This window comes from Ctenopharyngodon idella, chromosome 10 (genome assembly GCF_019924925.1).
Source record: "Ctenopharyngodon idella isolate HZGC_01 chromosome 10, HZGC01, whole genome shotgun sequence".
NCBI classification, from domain to species: domain Eukaryota; kingdom Metazoa; phylum Chordata; class Actinopteri; order Cypriniformes; family Xenocyprididae; genus Ctenopharyngodon; species Ctenopharyngodon idella.
The window spans coordinates 3011328-3033709 of record NC_067229.1 but is presented as its reverse complement, the minus strand read 5'-3'; the positions used below and the strand labels follow the sequence as shown (position 1 = coordinate 3033709).

The 22382-nt window shown below is 39.2% G+C and overlaps 3 protein-coding genes across 12 annotated transcripts in view; 1 reads left to right on the top strand and 2 right to left on the bottom strand.

The window, feature by feature from the left end:
- Positions 1-7025, bottom strand: part of cers1 (ceramide synthase 1) — a 15132-nt gene extending 8107 nt beyond the window's left edge. The window contains exon 1 of one of the 3 annotated variants that reach the window (XM_051908582.1): positions 6878-7025. Coding sequence is in view for 1 of the 3 variants with exons in the window: in XM_051908581.1 (XP_051764541.1) it covers positions 1926-2186 (261 nt within the window). In the remaining 2 variants the exon portion in view is untranslated. Of the gene's footprint in view, positions 1-1925; positions 3173-6877 lie in introns of those variants that run through there. The other 2 variants (XM_051908581.1, XM_051908583.1) reach the window with 2 other exon arrangements.
- Positions 4719-20362, top strand: tnfaip8l1 (tumor necrosis factor, alpha-induced protein 8-like 1). Of its 8 annotated transcripts, XR_007932126.1 has the most exons (4): positions 13197-17020; positions 17545-18031; positions 19068-19147; positions 19787-20362. XR_007932126.1 is itself a non-coding variant. In XM_051908572.1 (2 exons), exon 2 carries the CDS (start codon positions 9033-9035, stop codon positions 9591-9593), a length of 561 nt encoding a protein of 186 aa, XP_051764532.1. In that variant the 5' UTR covers positions 5141-5393; positions 9028-9032; the 3' UTR covers positions 9594-11256. The 8 variants fall into 8 exon arrangements, 3 of the variants coding, with proteins under 3 accessions (XP_051764532.1, XP_051764530.1, XP_051764531.1); XR_007932129.1 differs by lacking the exons at positions 13197-17020; positions 17545-18031 and adding an exon at positions 4732-5393; XR_007932130.1 differs by lacking the exons at positions 13197-17020; positions 17545-18031 and adding an exon at positions 18038-18483.
- mydgf (myeloid-derived growth factor) lies at positions 18967-22382 on the bottom strand. Its single transcript, XM_051908590.1, has 6 exons — positions 22136-22382; positions 21194-21244; positions 20764-20825; positions 20504-20585; positions 19839-19911; positions 18967-19656 (listed from the first exon to the last, which is right to left on the bottom strand). The coding sequence occupies exons 1-6, from the start codon at positions 22283-22285 to the stop codon at positions 19577-19579; spliced, it is 498 nt and encodes a 165-aa protein (XP_051764550.1). The 5' UTR covers positions 22286-22382; the 3' UTR covers positions 18967-19576.

Genomic DNA, 22382 nt, shown 5'->3' with positions numbered 1-22382 from the left:
TATTAGGTAACATGGAGATTCGTTTAAAAAGTAAGTAGAGAGATCATGTTACGTACTGCACGCATATGTTTGTGAGTGCAGGACATAGTCCACAAAACTCTGCAGACTATGTCAGAAATTATCTTCCAAGACAGGAGACAATCTTGTGGCCAAAGTGCGGTATACTAAAACTACAGTACTGAGTTCACACCGCCAAAAACAGTTTCAAAAGGGCTCCGTGTGTCTCAGTGTCTTCTGAAGTCATATGAAACATAATGTGAAGAACCGACTCATATTAAAGTTGTTTATCACTGCAACATAGCATATGTCTGTGTAATCCACGGTGCATTAATGAATCAGAATGAATCATTCTTTTGAGTCACATCTTTACAATGAATACATTCATCCAGTTCATTTACAAAGTTATCAGGTTCTTGAGTTCAACTCACTGACTCAATCATTCCAAGGGTTAAAAGCTCACTGGAGGGGAAGATTATCAGTGAATATCATTGGAAGCTATTCTATGACTTCAATAAAATGCAGAGGTCTAATTTGGGTGAATTATTCCTTTGAAAAAATGACCAACACACCAGAATCCCATCTGGTGCCCATTGATTCATTTTTTGCGTGTGGTTTGATCGAATAGCTATGTGTTGACTTTAATCTTGCAATATGTAAAAGGAGAGACCCTCTTTCATGGAGAGGGATATTATTAGCCAAGAAGCACAAGATAGTCAGGCCTGACACATTGATAAGTGACTAACTGCTGCGCATCTCTCAATTTTCTAAGTCATGCCTGTTTTTAATGACAAACTGCAGTGCTACAACTATATGCCAAGACCTCACACTCGACTACTCAAGGGTTACAAGCCAGACAAGGTCCTGACACGTCACATATTTCCGTATAAACATCACGCCAGCTGCCCCACGCCATCCGTCAGGGTTTCTCCACGTGCTGAGAAAAGAATTTACAGAAGGGGGAATAAACCGCAGCCTAGAGCAAACAGGGATGTAGAGGGCCTATGAATCATGGCGGCATTGATCCCAGTACTTGCAGCACATCAGCAAAGCTCAAACAAGAGTCATTAAAAAAACGTTTCAGGACAGGAAGTGAAACCAACATTTGCCGCATACATCAACTTAGCCAAAAATAAGCAACAAATGCAAAATGTGGGATATCATAGTCTCAGAAACAAGGCAATTAGGTTCATGTCTGGGAAACTTGATAGTTATTGTGACCCCTTTTGCATAGCCATCTTTGTATGTATAATGTAAAATGCAAAGTAAAAAACTATGTAAAACAGCACTTGTGCACATTGCAACTTCACAGGGCGAGTTTCAAGCAAATTTCACTGGAAAGTGAACAGTAAACAAAACAGCTGAGGTCTTTCTAGTTTAACAGAGGAAAAGCTAAACCAAACTTTCTAAAATACATACTTCCACATTCACAGCCAAAATAACGTGTGAACGTTATGCAGCAAGTGTCAAAGCATCTGTTATATTGCTGTTCAGAAACAACAACAGCTATATATGAACTTTATTTTCTGAGGAAATGAGCGGTGTTTGCTTGTGAGCAGCTCACGGGTAGCAGTACTAGTGATGCTTGATTTCGTAAACATCACTATCCTCAGAAAGACACTTTCCCACATCTAGATGCTCAAATGACCTTTAATATACAAATGGTGATGCAACGTCCAGGGTTTTGAAACAACTTCAGATATTCATTGAGGGCGCCAATGTCATGCTTTCAAAACCTAGTGTTTAATGTTAAAATGTTTTCAGGCTACTCCACTGAACTTAAAAGTTTTTCAGTGACCGATACTGAAATATGAATTGTTTAAAAAAAAATGAACACCTATTTTATACAATATAAATAATCAGCCTAGTTGATATCAGCCTGCAACTAGTTGTATTTGCATCAACTGTGGCTTCTGCAGTATATTTACCTCAAAGATGTACACGGCCAGCCCCCTGCGCACCTTCGTCCACATGACCGCGCACATGAAGAACATGAAGATCTCCATCCAGGTTATGTAGGCATGATCCAGCAAGGTTTTACTGGACAGTTCCAGTCCGCAGTCTTTACAGTCTCTAAAGGCACTGAAAATGACTGAATATGCTCTGGTGATGAGCTCTATATAGCCAGGCATGATCTCCATCTCCGTGCCATCGCTGGAGGAACCATCATCCATGTGATTGGTGTCCATTATGCTAGAAATACTATAATAATTGCTATAATAACAAGCCACTTAGGGGCTGGAAAGCAATGGAGATGCACAATGCAAAAGTGCCACCAGCTATAGCTGCTGTAAACCTTAAGCTGATTATGGCCTCTGAAGTGCCCTGTCTGTCTTTTCTTGTCTTCTAAATTAGGGCTTATAAACTACTAATACCAATTAACAAATTATGCCAAACAAACCGATTCCAACTTTAACCCCTAATGCCAAGAAAAAAAGAGATTATTTTATATTCTATAATGCATACATGCCAATTTCAGCCATTGGGGTGTCAATGGATTAGTTTGCCACCATCATCTGCTTAAATATAAGCTGAAATCCTCTCTGTGTATAATATATTGATATTAACACTTCCCTTTCTTTATGGTTGCAAAATCTATTGCACAGTATATTAATCAGCATGCCTGCATTGCCTACTACAGTTCATTTATTATAAATTTAAGCAGATGGCTTACAATTTAAGCATTCTCTGGGCAATTACGAAATGATTAGTTAAAGGCTTAATAAAAACAATAACCATTTTCTATTTGCCTCTTTATATTCCTCGCGATTGATGTGTGTCCATATGCAAAATTCTTCATGTGCCAAAATAGCGCGTCCTCTCCTTTCTGTTATTCAGTAACATCTCCTCTTGGCTTCTTCATCTAATGTCGAGAGGTTTAAAGCAGAAATAATCCTTCAGTATGTCCATATGTGGGTCGAATACAGAAAACAGGTAGAAATAAAAAAGACTAGACTCAAATGAACCTGCGCACTAAACCGCTCAGCATGTGATACATATGATTCAAAAACGCACAATAGGAAAAACACACAAAGACAAAAAAATAACCCAAATGTACCTAAAATCTGTCTCCTGTGAGAAGCGACATTCGCGGCGCGCTGTGAAGAAGTTGAGGTTAGTGCACAAAAAAGCAAATGATCATGTCCTTGTGTTCATGTTCAGCCGGTTCTTTTGAACGATTCTATGGAGTCGATTCGCAAAGCGGCTATGAATCACTCGACTGTAGCCATGGCGAAATTTCTGTAAAAAAAAAACTATACAATCTACGAATGTTGGAAACAAAAATAGAATACGTATCGCAATACATGACAACAGTTTCGAAATGGTACCATTTGGAACAAACACAATTAGCAACTCAGAGAATCAAACTGGACAACGCAAGTAGCCTACATTTACAATAAGAAACACTAATGTATATCAATGATGGAGATAAAATAGTTTCATTTAACAAAATCTTTATTTCATTACGCAAGTTAAACTTCTAAATTGTTTTAAACAACAAATTGTTCGAACAAACCGAATCGCCAAAATGACTCAGATCAAGCAGCGGCCCGTTATCTTCAGATTACAGAGAGAGAGAGAGAGCGCGCAGGAACTTGTTTAAAGTGACAGTACCATAATTATTATGAGTCAGTAGACCAAGTGTTGACTTTCTGCTCAAGACGTGCCTCAGAAAAGGGAAGAAAATTCAAAGATTTTCTTTATTGTTAGCAGGCAATGAGACGTTTATATACTTTTACAAAGTGGTGTATGGGGTAAAGTTTATGACATATCAATGTATTCGAACAACAAATGTGCAATACGAATTGGCAATAAACATACAGAATTCTTCACCCAGAAGACAGGAGTGCACAGGGCTGTAGCCTGAGACCAACATTTACATTAATAAATTAGCGGTGCAGTTGAAACAGCCCCTGGACTCACTCTACAAGACAAAAAAAAAAAAACATGCAAAAAAGATCCCTCAAATTCTGGATGCATCTAAAATCAAGTCCCACAGAATCACTACATTTTAAAGCATTACAAACCCAAGAACTGAACCCCGAAAAAAGTCCCCTCAGTCAGCTGGTTCTGAGACTAACCTGACTAACTCTACTAACACTAACCAGTCTCAGACAGCACTGCTTCTCATCCAAACATCAAACCAAATTATCAAACAATCTAAAAATACATATCTGGAACATTGGGAAACTAAGTAAAGTAAATTACAATTCTATCGAGCTCTAAAGTCAAATTATGAATTAGAAGAAGAGCGTCAGAGACGCATAGTATATGTTTTTATATTATAAATATGTATATAAATTTGTATGCAATTTTTCATATACATAAATTAAATTGATCACATTGAAAAAAAAAAAAAAAAAAGTATATGAAGAAAATTGCTGATATTTTAAAGAGTTTGTCCGTGTTGCTGCAATACAACGTTGTAGCGCTGGGCGGCGCCATCGGGCTGTGTAACCCATAATGCGTAATAGTAATAAAATCATTATTTAAAAAAATGTTGATACATGTAATGCATTAAGTGGAAAATGAAAGAAAATATTATTAAATTTAGAAGAAACATTATTCCTATGTATTATTATCGTACTAGATTTTTCCATCTGTGGTCGCAGGTGTTAGGGCTGTTTATCACTGAAGAGGATGTTATATGGTTTAAGACTTTCTAGTGTTTATTTACAGCCACCGGATGTTTTGAATGTGTTCCATTTATAAACGGAAAAACAGGTCAAAGATATCCGGTGAGGAATGACTATTCAAATCTGTCTTGCACCTTTCTATTTATTACTTAACGTAAAGTTAACTTACAAAAACATGTAAATAATAAACTTCTCAGGTATATTAGCGATGAAATTCTAGGTATTCCTTACGTAAACAATCCAGTTAAACGTCTATAAGGTCGACACAACCATTTTGTTTACAGAAGAAAAATCACTAGTTACGAGAGTTCCCCTTCATTGTTCAACATTATTTCCTCTGGGAAATTTTCAGCCTTGGATTTTCTCAGGATAATGACGGGAAACCATATGGAAGGCTGGACGCACGGGCCTCTCTTCTCTCTGATTGGCCCGTTGGGGAGCCAACCCCGTTTGTGATTGGTCCATTAGAACGTCACTCACCGAGCGCCTAGGACCCTCAAGTTTGAAACTTTTCGAAAAGGTGGAGTCAGGTTACAAACTCTGGTAACCAAACGCGAAAAGAGAGAGAAGAAAACGCTTCAATTATTCACACCAGCGGCTCAGACCCAACACATACCTGTCGGACACATTTTACCGGCCTTATAAGATAGTTTTAAGTCTTGTGTAGGTTGTTTACTGGCTGTTGGTGTGTTTAGATGGAGGTTTGAAGAACGAAAGATATACTTTAGACGCCCAGTATCCGGTTGAAATAGGCGAGAGGTGAGTGAGTTTCTAACTGCCTTCAATAACAGACGTTCTGCATGTCGCACATTCTTAAACACATGAAAGTGTTATTTTTCCTTCTGTGTCTATATAAAAATCAATAATTCTGCATAGAACATGTGCTTGATTGAGGTTATTTTAAATGTTCTTTATTCAGTAATGACATTGCATAAAGTTATTCTTCACAGTGTACTTCTGTTTTTTGGGAATAAGAATAGAAATCATGCATCAGTTGCGTGCATAGACCATCACACTGCAAAATAACAAACCAACATGAGATTTATTAATAGTATGTAGACGCTAATATCTAATTTGACAGCAACTGACACAATGAAATGTAGGCTACGTTTTACATTTCTATGCATGCAAAGGAAGCACACTAGTGTAATAAATATTTGATATGAAGGTCAATAAAATGGAAACTCTATAAGAGTAACAGGCCGGTAACTTATTGACAGAGACAGGAGGATATGACCTTATTCCCTGGACTGCAAAGTTCACTTACATGGAGGCTTTGCTTGTAACCTAGGAAACATTAACCGTCGGCATACTTTCAGTTGTCTGGGATGAACCTTCGTTATGTTTCGTAGCTTTTATAAATGGCTTTTATTATATTTTATAGACCTAAAGCCTTTACCCCCTAAAACTTTGAGACTTTGTTGACATCTTGAATTGAGAGTCAGGTCAATATATGCAGTTTTAGTTCATGAAGGCACAGTGATGCTGACTAGGCATTTTGTATGTGTCTGGAGACAGTGGATTTAGGAAAACCCCTCATCCATCTTAGGCAGTTTAACTTTACTAGTGGTTGACCGATATGGTTTTGTAAAGGGTACAAGCCAATGCTATGACCTAAGAGTAATTTTGAAGTAAAGTTTAAAATAAGAAATACAGTCACATTATGAGTTGCAGTTATGAGGAACAAAGTTGTAATAGCGAAAAGTTGCCAGTCCAAGAAATAAAGTCACAATTACCTTTTTATTATTTATTTTTTTACTCTGTGGTGGAAACTAGTTAAATATTATGTTGCTATTAAATTAAAAAAATGTAATGACAGCAAAAGAGATTGCACTCAACATATGATCAAAAATCACAAAAAAAAACAGACATTTGCTCATCTTTCCGGCATCTCATAACTAATGATCACTAATTCCGTCAGAGAGACTCATAATGAACATTTTAAGCTTTGATAACCTTTGCACAAAAACACATTTAGTCGACCCAAACCCTTATTCCTAAATTGGTTCATGCATTATTAAAGTGTGGAACTATTTTGTGGAACCGCTGAATAATTCATGCCACCGCAGGCTTCTCTAGATCTGTGTGGCCAGAAAAAAAAAAAGAGTGCATTTTTCGTATCATTTTGACTATAGCCTATGAACCCTGCAGAGCAGACGAACATTGAGACAGAATGCAAAATCACATGAAAGACATGCTGCTATTACTGTTTCATGCTGTGGTTGTGTTGTCTCAGTCCATACCTGAAAACAGAGCTAGCTTGAGTTTGGACAGTGGCCCTTTTGTTGGCCTTTCCAGCTGCAGGAAGCTTGTTTCTCGTTTCCTTAAGGCATAATTGCTGAGGAGGGTCATTGGGCGTCAAGAGGGTCTAGTATACTCAGAGAAGGCAATCTGTTAGGTGTAGTTCCAGCATCTACCAGCAGGGTGAAAGATAACAGCCAACCCTACAGGTGAAATCACTCACACACTTACACACCTGAAACAATCAGATCACACAGACAGGCATGGCTCAGTGATCACCAATGTTCTCCATGGTCCTCCACAATCTCTCGCTTTCCCACTCCCCAATCATGGAGAACGTAACCTTATACCTCCAGGAAGGTGAGTGTTGGGCTTCTGGTTGATGCTAAGCAACTGAAAACCTCAGCCTCTTGTTACAGCGTCTTTGTCCACTGGTGAATCAAACACCATGAGCGTTGCTGGGATATCTGTGGTCCGAAGTTGTACGTTTCACACTAGTCTCGCTTGTTACACTGAGCTTTGTGTTTTGCTTTGTTTCCACCCTTGTAAAACTCGCCACTAATGATAATGTTGTGAAGCTGGTTACTGCCCATTGTTGCTTGGCCAACGTTCAGCTATTTTGTTCTGCTGCAGATAGCACTGCAAAACAGAAGAACGTAGATGTGCTTGTATATTTGCATCAACCAAGAAATACATCGATTTTCTTCCAAGACCAGATTTATTTTGAGAGGTTTTAGTGTCATCTGTTTTGTGGGAGTATTTTGACAGCAGTTATTGGGGCCCAAATGCATCTAAATCTGGTTCTAATAATGCTTCAAATATTTACAGCAATGGCTCAAACCTAACATATACCTGTTGGACACATTTTACCGGCCTTATATGGTAGTTTTTTAAGCCTTATCAATGTGGCTGTAGGTTGTTTATTTGCTGTAAGGGTGTTTAGATGGAGGTTTGAAGAATGAAAGTTATTAGTGCCCTAATGAATCTAGATCTGTTTCTAATAATGCTTCAATTATTTACACTAGCAGCTCAGACACAATATATACCTGTTGGTCACTTTATACTGACCTTATAGGACAGTTTTGGGTCATATAAATGTGGCTGTAGGTTGTTTATTGGTTGTCAGGGTGTTTAGATGGAGGTGTGAAGAATTTAGTGCCCAAATGCGTGTAGATTTGGTTGTAAACATGCATAATGATTTTATAATTGACTGGTGGGAATCTGTCAGATTATCACAATCTCACCTTGTCTCTTTCTCAAACAATTTACCTTTGATCTTGACAGACATTAATACGAGGCTCAGCAGCCGATGTGTAATCCTCTCAAAACAACCAGCGTTAGAAGTCCCGCTAACCAGGGATATCCTCTTGTGAAGGTTTTCCCAGGGAATCGACTCGAGTCACATCAAACGTGCCTTTTCAAAGAAATGCAAATGGCATGTGTGCAAAAAGACAATGTTCTAGGGAAGCCGTCGGTGTCTGACCACTCACGGTATCACTTCCTGATGACTTTGTGTTTTAATTAGCAACAATTCATCGCAGTGACTCAGAGTTGAAGACATTCTGTTGTGTGCAGCAGGTCCCCAGGGAACGGTCATTTCAAGAAGGGGAAATTGTCCTGTCAGGCCTGTGCGAGACTTAGGAAGTCCATTATTATGTTAAAGCCTCTAAAGTGTAGTGTTCGCTGTGTGAGAACGGAAATGCACGGATGCTGTATTCGGATTGTTTAGTTGCAGACAAAATTTGTGAATGACCACCACATACATATACGTTTGCAGGAAATGTGCACAAAGAGACCTTTTTATGTCTCGCCTTTTTGATGAGAAAAGTCGGTAAGATTTGTTTCCTCAATGTCCCAAAGCGAAACCTTCATGTAGCATGAATGATTAATGTTTCATATACAAGCATGGTTTGTGTTCCACCTATTAGATTGTGTTATTTGATTTCAAGAGTCAACATTTAGCATGTTTTGACTTCAACGTGGGAGTTGTTCCATATACACTTCCAGGCGAGACACTCAAGATAAACATCTGTTGTCCCAATTTGGATGCATGACTGTTGTTTGGAAGAATGCTAAACCGCGGCTCCGTTTTAAATTTTTCTTGTTTGGAAATCTTATTTTGAATGCCTCTTTGTTTGTGTCTCATCCGTAGACATCATGGACTCGTTCAGCACCAAGAACCTGGCCCTGCAGGCCCAGAAGAAGCTCATGAGCAAGATGGCGACCAAGACGGTGGCCAACCTCTTCATAGATGACACTAGCAGTGAGGTACTGGACGAGCTTTACCGGGTGACCAAAGAGTACACGCGCAACCGCAAGGAGGCTCAGAAGATCATCAAGAACCTAATTAAGATGGTGGTCAAGTTGGGCGTCCTCTACCGCAACGGCCAGTTCAACAACGAGGAGCTCGCGCTGATCGAGCGCTTCCGAAAGAAGGTGCACACGCTCGCGATGACGGCCGTTAGCTTCTACCAGATCGACTTCACCTTCGACCGCCGCGTCATGAGCAACTTACTCAACGACTGCCGCGAACTGCTGCATCAGGCCATCAACCGGCACCTGACGGCCAAATCTCACGGCCGTATCAACCACGTCTTCAATCACTTCTCCGACTGTGACTTCCTCGCGACGCTGTACGGACCTTCGGAAGTGTACCGCGGCCATTTGCAGAAGATCTGTGAAGGAGTCAACAAGATGTTGGATGACGGCAATCTTTGATGACTACCTGTTGTCTTTATGGAAATGATTTGAACATTTTCTTCAAGTGGAGCTTAAGCTCAGAAGATCTCGTGCCTTATTTGTGCATTGGACGCTAAATGAATGTAGAACATAACGTTGTTCTCCTTGGCTCCTGTCTTTTTAGACACGACTCACGAGGTGGTTTACAGCGCAAACTCAAAGCGACCCAATGCAAATCTCACTCCTGTTTGTCTGAAGGTAATTTAAGAACTCAGATTCACTATCAGAGGAAATGAAGGACCATTTTCAAACCTTTTGATGCCGAGAGGAAACATTCATTTCAAGCACTGCAAACACAAAACACACTGGGGGAGGTGTATGAAACGTTTTATCTCTAATTTTAGGAAATGAGCCTGCAGCATCAAACTCTCGCTTCCAGTAAATAGATAGAAACGCTAACTCAAAAAGACTGTTTTTTTTTTTGTTTTTTTTGGACTTATCTGATGTCATTTTGAGGTTGATACTGAGCTATTTGTAAACGATCACCCCTGTGACTTCCAAACTTGGTCATATGTGGTTTACGTTCATCTTATGTTTGTTTTTCACTCCATACCGCCCCCTGCTGATGGGAGGTCTTTACCATGATGCAGTTTCTTGCCGAGGAACGAAGAAATGTGCTAGAATGTCACTGTACTACATTTCAGCATGTTTATTTGCTGTTTTAATGAAGGTTTTATATGTATAAATACATGCCTGAGCCGTTATTTTCCCTTATACTTCACTTTTGATTGTCTTTAAAATATATGAACACAGAATTCAATGTCCCATTTCTGCTGTCATTGTGTTTTAGCTCCAGCAGTTTTGACAGAGATCAATGGAATACTTTGGGTATTATACTGGGTAAAGTTAAGCTCTTTCAACATCCCTTGTGGAACGTTGGTTACCACAACAAAACTGTAAAAGAAATGCAGTGCACTTAATAGAAGTCTTTGCGGCTACTGTGTACTTGTCCCATAGACTGCCATTGTAAGTGCAAATCTGCCCACATTTTTATGTTTGTACATGTTCTTGATTATAACCTAGAATATTCCAGTCTTTTTACAAAATGGTGTAAACTCAAAATAATCACAAAGTTTGGATTGTTTTGGGATTCTTAAAGGCTCTTATTGAACAGTTTAATGTGCGCTCTTGGCCTCAGTTTCTTTATCTATGCACTTATTTTTATTATTTCCTTTTGTAAATCAATAACCGAGGGTTGTTTGAATTTGTCGTCTTGTGTCTAGATTTTTAAGCGAAGCTCGAGCTTACAAATAAAGTATCAAATATTTCAAGGGAAAAAAGTGAAACTTGCGAGCAACTCCTCAGACTTTGGCAGCAGTCAAAGCCGTACCTCCTGATTATCCTCAAACCTCTCAGGGTTCAGTCTTGAGTGCGTCTTAGTCGTGGCGTTTTGGCCAATTTAAACCGATTAAGGACCGAATACCTTGTTTTTTGTTTTGCAGATGTCACCTGAGCATTACAAGACTGTCATTCACATTTACAACATGTTTTTAGAGTACAATTTTAAAGGTTATTTTCGTTAGTCACAAACAAGTAATGTTCATGTACATTGTTTTCTTTGTTTTCTAGAAACTATGTATATAAATACAGTATTTGTGTGTGCGTGTTTGTGTACATATATATATAAATGTCATTTTTAAGAGGCATGTGTTGTTTCTTTAATGAAGAGTACTGCACAACAGTCCAGGAAAAGAAAACAGTGCAAGTAGTATTAGTATGTTTGCCCTGGATTACAGAATGATAATCTTTTTCCGGCATGCAAGATTGTTTTCTTCCAGAAAACCAAATCTGAACTTTTTTGTTCCTCTTACATGGACTGAGCAGCAAGATTGCAGAATGCGTATTTAGCAAGCATTAACATAATCCAACCCCGTGTGACGTATTACTGGTGAAATAATATTCTACGAGGGGGGGGGAAAATGTAGGGTTTTTTTTTTATTATTGATTGGATTGTGGAAAGCAGGCGTTCCATACAGAATGGATCTGCTCTGTATGACAGGTGGTTGGATGAGTGTTTTAGTGATGTAAGCCAAAAAGGACAGTCATTTCAGAAGCATTTAGATTAAAGATTACAAAGACTAATATATTTTATTTTTTTTTTATTTTTGGGATATGCACTGATGAATCTTTCACAGTTAGACCAGGAACATGTAGTTTTTTTATTTCATTTTCACTAAAATTCCCTAACCGATTGATAGTTTTTTTTTTTCCTCTCTCATTCACACATATCTATATATATATATATATATATATATATATATATATATATATACACACACATGTACACAGTGGCAAGAAAAAGTATGTGAACCACTTGCAGAATCTGTGAAAATGTTAATAATTAACAATCAGTCGTAGATCATCCAGGTAACCACACACAGTATTAAGAATCAATGGTTCACAAACTTTTGAACTGGGTCATTTTAATAAATTTAGCTATTTTTTTGTTTTATGGATTATATGTAAACATCTTTTATGTAAAATATCTTACTCAGGACAGTACTAAATAAAAAATAACATGCATTTTGTATGATCTCTCTTATTTTGTTAAAATTTTGCACATTTTCACAGATTCTGCAAGTGGTTCACATAATTTTTCTTACCACTGTGTGTGTATATATATATATATATATTATACACACGTGTTGCTTGAAAGTTTGTGAACTCCTTGCAGAATCAGTGAAAATGTGAATTTTAACAAAATGGATCATACAAAATGTATGTTGATTTTTATTTAGTACTGTCTTAAATAAGATATTTTACATAAAAGATGTTTACATATAGTCCACAAGACAAAAAAATAGCTGAATTTATTAAAATGACCCTGATCAAAAGTTTACACACCCTTGATTCTTAATACTGTGTGTGGTTACCTGGATGATCCACGACTGTTTTATGTTTTGTGATGGCTGTTCATGGATCTTTTCCTTGTTTGTCCTGAGCAGTTAAACTTCCCAATGTTCTTCAGAAATATCCTTCAGGTACAGAAAATTCTTCAGTTTTCCAGCATCTTTTGCATATTTGAACCCTTTACAGCAGTGACTGAATGATTTTGAGATCCATCTTTTCACACTGAGGACAACTGAGGGACTCAAACACAACTATTAAAAAAGGTTCAACAATTCACTGATGCTCCAGAAGGAAACACGATGCATTAAGAGCCAAGTTGAAAACTTGAACAATATGAAGATGTCCAAATTTTTTCCCCCCATTTAGTACTAGTTCTTCAAATTCAAAAAGTTTTCACCCCCGGCTTAATGCCATCTTGTTTCCTTCTGGAGCATCAGTGAATGTTTGAACCCTTTCAAATAGTTTTAATAGTTATGTTTGAGTGAAAAGACGGATCTCAAAATCATACAGTCATTGTTGGAAAGGATCCAAATATGCAAAAGATGCTGGAAAACTGAAGAATCTGGAGGATTTTTCTGAAGAACAGAGGGCAGTTTAACTGCTCAAAGCAAACAAGGGACTCATGAACAACCATCACAAAAAACAAAACAAAGATCATCCAGGTAACAAGAATCTTTTTTTTTTTTTTTTGTCTTGTGGACTATATGTAAACATCTTTTATGTAAAATATCTTATTCAGGACAGTACTAAATGAAAATAACATGAATTTTGTATGAACCCCTCTTATTTTGTTAAAATTATTCATATTTTCACAGATTCTCCAAGGGGGACACAAACTTTCAAGCAGCACTGTATATATATATATATATATATCAATGTCTATAGTGTTGTATTGGTATAACACATCAATGTTTACAGTGTGGTATCGGTATAAAAAGGTAATCCTAATTCTCCCTGGGGTAGTCCTGAGCTTGAAACCAATAGCAGGGATTTTCACAGGCCTGTCGAGTGCGAGACAATATAAAAAGTCTAAAAATGTGTGATGACACACTGGTTTCATTTGCTATTCTTCTCACGGCTGTTTCGATGTGCCGTTCTGACACGGCTTCTTTATTCTATGCTGATGCTCAATCCCCCTCCGGCTGATACCTGAGACGTGACAGTTACCAGGGACTTAAGTTCTTCAACCTGGCAAATTCTTTTATTTTTTTTTCTTCTTTGCTTTTCTCTCCTCTAGAATGTCCTCTGGGGTCTGAAACCTGCTGTGTTTGTTTTCAGTTAAAAGGAAACGTACATGTAAAGCAATTATTTATTTAATAAATACATAGCCTATTTAAAGAAATCATTGATATTCCGTACGCCTCTCAAGGTTATACATTCAGCGACATTAAATTACATCATATCACCTTGTTTATCCTGACTAGAAGTGGAATTCCTGAGCTATTAATAGCTGGCAATGACATCATGCTCGACCCCGATCACCGCAATGTCCTTTCACACCTAACCTGCAAAACGCATGGCTGCCTTCTCTTCTGCCCGTCAGTTGTCTTGGTAACAGCCACCAGAGGTGTAGAAATGAACATCTGACCACAAGACAAAGATGAGAATCAGATATTACAATCAGCTAGAAGAGGCTTGTAAAACCCACTGCTTTTTATAATCAAAATTGAGCACCAAAAATGAAAACGGGCATAGCGTTGGTGCTGCACAGTGTAAATGTCTGAGTTTAAACACCACAGCTGTTGAATAGCATCTGCAGGCTATTTATGTTATATAGTGTCGTCAGACTTGACAGGTATCAGCACTTACCCGTCCAAACTGAATTTCAAATGAACTGCTGCGTTATTCTGCTATTTATGGCTCGCACTCAGCGTGAGAGTGACGTCTCAAAGCACAGTGTTTGCCGCTGCCGTGATGTGTTTGGTGTCAAACAAAAGGCCCTCTGACCAGCACTCTGGGACCGTTAGGTGCTACGTGGATGATAACATCTCTGTGGCTGCTTTATCAATAACATTAAACAGTGACTTTTAGAGTCATGTTTCTGTTGGCTGCTATACACAAATATTTTTATTGCTTCTATTTCTAATTTACTCTTCTTAAAGATGAAATTTCTGCACTATTAGCGTCACCAAATGGAATAGAAAAAGCTGTTTTCAAAATGCATTGTGTGCCATACTGTATCCCATAATGCAATGCCCTCAACTTGACTTTCCCCTTCCCAGTATGATGAATGAACTGTAAAAGTAATTACAGCCAAAATTCAAACATGTTTATTTTTAATCATCATTTGATCAAGATTGCACTTAAATTAGCTGTATTTATTTACAAGACACTAATTGGACAGCTCTTACTTCATACAATGCGATGAGGTCATGAGACATCAATGAAGCATACAGTTGTTTATTTAGCAATATATTACTTTAAAAATCAGTTTACAGTGTATACTTGAAGCTGCAAATTAAGAAACATCAAAATCATGAGTTTAATTATCAAGTAACATACAGAAGGACAAAGTATACTGTAACTTAGTCAGAATAAAACTAAGTGTCTGCAGTTGCAATGTATGTTGTGTGTGTGTTGGATGTACTTTGGTTTGAGTTGATATGAATCAGAGACTGTATCAGGGGGAAAATTTTTGACCTTTCTCAGAGTGATCGGTGAGATTATGTGGAAATGAGACAAGAACTGAAACTGAAAAACCAAAAGCAGCTGGGAATAACAATGGTAAAATTTGTATTTGTGACCTTTCAATCGTGCATACTGTTAATATAAATGTCACCTTTGGACTGTAACCATACAACAAAGAAAAGTGTGTGACTTTCATGTTAATCACATTTTTTAAACAGGATTCAATGTCATATTTGGTGCAAAATCATTAGAAACTCATAAAACGGTTGATGCTGCATAATTACAACTTGAGTATGTGCTCTTTTTGGGAACCCCTCCATACCAGATAAACCCGAAATAAACCAAAGACATGAAGAAGTATTTTCATGCTGCAGTGTGCCAGGTTATTAATTTTAAAAGTCGCATCCTCATGCGTTTTTTTTTTTTTTAGGGACTAGCCCTGCTTGTGCTGCCCCATAAAGCACTAGAGGGGGAGTCTGCCTCCCCCTGGCATCCTGCTGTAAAATCCTGGGTGTAATTGTAGCGTACTGAGGCAGAACAGGAGTAATCAGATCAGTCCCGAGGCTGGGAACATACATGGAGATACAGCATCAGCACTGGATTAAACCCCCCACCACGTCCCCCTTTACTGATTGAGGTACGATGAGTTCCTGCAAGTAGAGAGAGGGAGAGGGAGCGAGGAAAAGCCGTGAGAGGGAGTGGGAGGAAGAATGAACCAGAAAGGGAGGCAGCGCAGTGCGAGTGAGCGAGAGAGAGGGATGGGGAGGGAGTCAAAGGCAGGAAGCGAGCAACAGACAGTGGAACAGAAATGCAAGGAGTTTGAGGGAGAGGGTGGAAAACAGAGGCCGACCGCCAACGAGAGGACGACGGGAGCGAAGCAAGGTGAGAGAGAAAGAAGGGCAAGGGTCCAGAGGAAGAAAACACACCGGGATAACATCAACGGGAGGAAGCAAGACACGGGAAGGTGGGGGTCAGAGTGAAGAAACATGCAAGAGAAAGTTTGAAGGCAGGGCAGATGAGAAAAACATCTCCTGGTAATGACAAGGCCGGGGCACTTAAAGAAGGGACACATCCTCTCGAGAGTCCCCTTCTTAGGCCGCAGAATGTTCTCTGAGACAAAAGGGGTCGGGGAGCAACGCATTCAACCCACCACCCCAACCCAACTTCAACTACAAAACGGACTACAAAGACCTCAAGCTGACCTCCTTGCCTATTTTGGGAATGGGAACCATGTAACGAACACCTGTGGACCAAAGCAGCAGAATTCCCCCCTGAATGGATACACTGCCAAGCAATGTCTAGCCGTTCAGGGGGGTCATGCGCCGCAAAACGTAACTAGCCAGATTTGTCATGCCAGTGTGCAGTGGAGCCGGCCGTCAGGGAAGGGTCTGCAACATAACAGCATCTCTGTGAACTACAGCTTGAGAGAATGCAGCTTTGTGGTCCACCGGCACCAGACTGAGCCACACCCCTTCTTGAGGAAGTGTGCTCTGGACGCGCCAACACAGTTCAGAGGTCATGGAAACTGTGGAGTGCCTGTTTGTGTGGCGGAGCAACAATCAGGCTCTGTGCGAGGGGCCCTGCTTACAGAGCAACATGCATCAAACTGGATGGATGCAAGTGACACTCACAATTCGACCTTTAATAGGGAACTTTGCACTTCTAATGGACAGGGAACTTTACGTCGATGTCTGGGACATGTAATGCAAGACTTGAACGGACCTAGTCTGGTGAACGAAGCTATGCTGTCTACCAAAGATGTCAACAAACCCAATACTGTCGCCCAAGGGGATCTCAATGGACCAGGACGAGGGATTTTCAGCTCTAAGCAGTCGGAAAGAGCTATTCGGGACCAGATCCAAAGAGTTGTTGTGAATCTCGAGGAGGTTTTAACTGGCCTGAAAGAGATACATCTGGAAATGAAGGAGGTAAAGGTTTATTTATCACTTGGGGATGTTAGCAGATGTTCCTCATAATGAGTTCAACAAAGGGCGATGTTTAAATGTTCTGTTTCATTAAATCCCAAACTCTTTGCTATCCATCAACTGCCGGATACTCCTAAACGTCGTACTTTAGATAACACACGGGCCATGAATTTTGAGTTTTCATATTTGTCTTCATATTAATAATTAATACTGTTTATATAGACCCCTGAATTTATTGCACATTGGGCAATTTTACTTCTGTGAGGGGGTAGTGAAACTTTAATGCAGAGAGGAATGGTCAGATCCGCTCCATTTAGCAAATGTATTCAGTATCAGGAGGAATGTTGGCCGGTGGTTTATAGTCCCCTCAGACAGGCTAGAAGAAAGGGCCGCTGTCCACTCTCAGCTTTATGCCGCAGTTTCATAATCACGTAAGCTAAAAATGTGCCCCAATAGAAACTGTGTAGTACTCTACATTTCTAGGAACTATTTGCATTAACAATGCCTTGTCTTCCCCTGGAACTCAGGTGGTCCAGAAGATAGACCTGCTGACGGCTGACATTGATATGGGCAAAGAGGAACCAGGGGACACTTTCAGAGGACGACAGTCAGGAAAGATGGACACTGAAGCGGCGTCCTCTCAAGGAGTCCACTCCGACAAGCCATCCTTCAAAACACCAACTCCATCTGTGTCTCCACCTCCATATCCCATCAGAGATCAAGGGCTGCATGAGGCAGGGCAAAAACTGGAACCCAATCAGAAGATGCTGAACTCTCAAAGACATACATCAGGGACCGCTTCAGGGCGCAGGAGCCAGAAGCCTCCTCCTTACCCTTATGCCAGCACAACGGCAAGAGTGAATCCTAAAGCAAAAGACAAAGGGCAGAAGACGCCACCCTACCCCTTTAAACGGAGACTGCTCTCGACCATTGTTTGAGCAGACCGTGGCCTTAGGATACAAAGCGGAGCATTACTCACTATATGTGGTATACCGTGTTACAGGCACCTTTCTGGTAAGTTTGGTCTTCGCTAGATCCGATAACCCAGAGTACAGCAGCAATTTATTGTCCGGAAAGTCTCTCAGACCGCAGGTGAACCATGTAATGCCTTTTTCGCTTTAGGTCTATAAAGAGGATGCGACAGAAACATCATGAACTAATAAATCTAGAGAGTGACATGGGTGACTGGGGGCTTAGAAATACCGTACGCAAGCCGAAGGTAGCGGGAGATTATTTCTAGCCTTAGATGACATCTGGAGTGGGACGCAATCACAATTCCAATTCCTCTGATCTCCCAGCAACCCCCATCTGTTAAAGGATTATTTTTTATTGCTTTCCAAACTCTGGTCTACTGCTTGAAGTCTTGCCTTAGAAATATGATCTTCTCAGATACACGTCCTGAGGATATTTTACCAAAATCACAATGCGACAGTGCTTAGTATTCAAATGCAAGCACTTTTCAACAGGTACTGAAAAGAAACTAGGTTAAGCATACTTTTACGGCATTATGTCTCCCTCATGTGTGCTGCAATGCTTATTTCAAGCTCTTTGAAGATGTAGGACCGTATAAAGCATTTTCTAGCATAGATTTGAAAGCCACAGAATCTACTGTATGAAAAAAAGTCATGCTTTTGGTTCACTTCCAAAATTGCTGACAATGAGAACTGTTTCAGACACCCATATGTACATCTGTGAAGATGTACAGAGCTGCATTGGACAAATATAACAATATGACCAGAATCTGCACACATAGGAAGATTTTTTAAAATACATTTTACCATATTTAAAGTTCTTTACACAAATCAGAAATGGCAGAAACATCTGCAGATTCTGTTGGCACTGATAGTCCTTGAAAACAGATACTGCACATTTACTTTATGCATATTAATATGAATACAAAAAGTCATTTGATGTGAAGAATTAGCAAGCTGCAAAGTGAGAAACCAAAATGTTCTGATAACAGATTTATTAAAAAATTCCAGTACATCATCTATCAGAAAAAAGCACGATTGCAAATGTAACTGTTTTTCTGTATTTTCCTCCACCACAGAAATAATCAAAGGATTCTGGCATACCCCAAAGATTTTGTGGGAATTCTCTACAAGCGTGCCATTACACCAGCTTAAGAAAGTAAGTACAGTATGAGCATAAATGCGCTCTGGATAATCAGATTTGCAGGTATGAATTCAAAGTCAGGCTGAAGCCCTAAACCCATAAATGCTGCCAAGAATAGAAATCAATCTACTGCTCTGAACTGAATTTGAAGAATCCTTCATAACACCTCAACAAATATGAATAAATCTGCATGTACATTTTTTCCTTTTTGCCCAATAATAGACTTTTCGTCTACCTCATTAGATGATCAGTCCAGTTCGTGGCCATTGGTGTAATGCTGCCTCTATAGGAAATCTCTGTAGTATTTTCTATCACAGGAAGTTCCTGTGCCTTGATTTCCTTTGCTTGATATGTGACAGTAAACAGTTAAGTAGCAGAGTGTCCATAGCTGTCAAATAACCAATGTCCTTGCATGATGGGACAATCCTCTTTTGGATTGGCCAATCAGAGTTCATCGTGGCGTGTTCGACCAATGACAGTGAGCTTGGAAAGCTCGGAATGGAATTTCCCATCTCTGTGGGTCACTAAAAGACAGAATAAAGATGTGCATGATTAGAAACATTAATATTCAGTATTGAAATTGCCATGATTTTATTCATTTCTGTGACTTTTACAGTCTTGGAAAACCAGATTTTAAAATTCACTCATTTTCAGGTTTTTCCACGGCTGTGTGAACCCTACTGTAAGTAGCAATATGCAGACTCACCAGCAGATTCTGACACAATGTACTCCTCTTCCTTCAAAGCAACATCCCTCTGTCCACCCACAGCCGTCTGGGACTGAGAAGAAGAGAAAGCAGAGGATGAGTGACAAGACATTAACGGAGAAGCCTAGAGGAGTGGGCTGAATAACAAAGAGATCTTGTGTAAAAAAACAAAACAAAAAGAGACATGAGCCTATGGAGCGCCTGTTTCAAACATGCTTTTGAACTTTTCTTATTTACACCGGGGACAAGGCCACCAGAACGTCACCGTCATCCCGCTACTGAGAATGTCAGTGCAATCTGAAGATGAAGACCTTTTCACGAAGTCTTGATATGCAACACCTGTACAAAAAGGGCTGACTGCTTTTGATCTGAGAGCGACGAGCGTTAGGAATCTGAATTAAGGTTTGATCTGCGGCAAATATCAATGTCATGACTGAGGATAAATTTTAAACATGCTCTTCAAAAACCTGTGCCAATTATTTTTAATGCGCAAAGCACACAAATAAAAAAGTATCTTCTGAATAGTCTTTGTCCATGAAATGCGTCAACACATTAAAAGCATGTCTCTTCATATTGAATCATATATTTCTACCTATTGCTGAATGTTTCACTCATTGAGGTGGAGTCATGTCATGAAGGATAGCTTAAGTTAATATGATACTTACATATGCGGTGGCGTACTCAATCTTGGCTCCTTTTATCTCGGCTTTGAACTGGGTAAAAAACAAGTAGGACTTTCCTTGGGGCCTATCGTGAAAATGACAGAGAGAAAATCAATATCGTCCCCTCTTTCATCTCAAGTTTCACGACAACGTTTGAAAACACAGAAAACCAAGATTAGATTTGCTTGTAGTTCCGAGTAAACCACATTTTTAGCATTGCATTTTGAGCAGAGCTTTTTAAATGCCTATGTTTTTAAAATTACCTCCATACTGAACAGGAAAACATCTGTTCATCATCACTCAGTCCAACGCTCATTTGCCATTGCTACAGGGAATAAAAGCACAAAGGGTTCACATTTAAGTCCGAAACAGAGCATTTCTGTGAAATCAGGACATTTTACAACAGCGCAAAATTGCTGCAATTTCTCGGGTCGTTAGTGTTGGAGTGACAAATGTCTGATGCAACAACAATAACATTGTCTAAAAATGAAAATACAATAACAGACATCTCAGCACATTGGATTGGAAGCAATGATTAATAATAGATATCTAAATATCAGTAATATCTAATACAATAGTGCAATAGTACAAAGTACAAGGACATAAACATCCTAAGTTTAGTTTGTGCAAATTTTATATTTTGAGAACTCTATATTTATATTAATAAAGCATACGACTTTATAAATGTCTTACCTCGTTGGTTCCTCCTTGAGACGCATATGTGAAGGTGCATTTATACTTTTTCTAAAAAAAAAAAAATAGAAGAAAGAAAGTAAATAGATAAGCAGGTTGACAATGGCAAGCTTCCACCCACGAAATATGCAAATTTTCCAGACTGAACTTCTGAGAATGATTTGAAATCATGTTGACCCTTACAAAAATAACCATAGTTCCTGTCATAAGACTTGCAGTTATTATTACTACAATAAAAAATATACGTTATATAACTAAGAATGACAGCGAGGTGCGCGAGACAAACCAGCCACGAATAAAAACCTATAAAAACTAACTCTTCACACCTGACTTACGTTTGTATATGATTTAATTTGAGAGCTACGACACAGAGCACTATTTTGGTCAGTCCCTCACATAAAACTTTGGCTTCACAAAACTTTAAGCGCGCACGGGTGGTACTTTTATGGAAAACCATTAACGTTACTCGGAGTTTCCTCAAAAATTATTGGGGTTTCACAGACGAAATAAAGTCATACGGGTTTGGAACGACGTGAGGGTGACTAAATAATGAAATTATTTTTATTTTTTGACTAAACTATTCCTTTAAAGTACATTTGAGCCGCTAGGGGGCGCACTGAACGTCAGCGCCTCCACAACAGTCCAATGAGAAGACGACGGGTGGATTTCCTCTCAATGCGTCGCGGTTTTTCAAACACAGTATCCATTCATTACTATAAGAGTTTAATATGAGCGTATTTTAACAGATAATTAGTTCAGTAGGGCATATACTTTCAAATGTAATAATGACTGCGAATGAGAACTGGAAAAAGACTATGTAAACATTTAAATCGAGTCTATGCAAATCATTCAGGAAAAAAAACCCGTTTGCGTTTCAATTCATGAAGACGTGTTGTGTTATAAATATTACGTTGCTACAGTATTAAGGAGCTTTATACTCACAAGTTTAGCAGAGAAAGTCTGCACAACTCCTCCTGGTTTGACATCGAAGTCGAGTGTTTTGGTCCTGTCAGCAGAGGCGCGAGCCGCGCAAAACACCACCAACAGCAGCAGAAGCTTTACACACGAGTTTATGTGATCATCGCATGCCATGATGCTTTATGGATGAGAGAGCTGTGTTGATGTTGTGAATGAAAAGCTGCCAGCACTGTTCCTGTATGTTCTTCATAGGATGGGAAAGTTCTGTGAA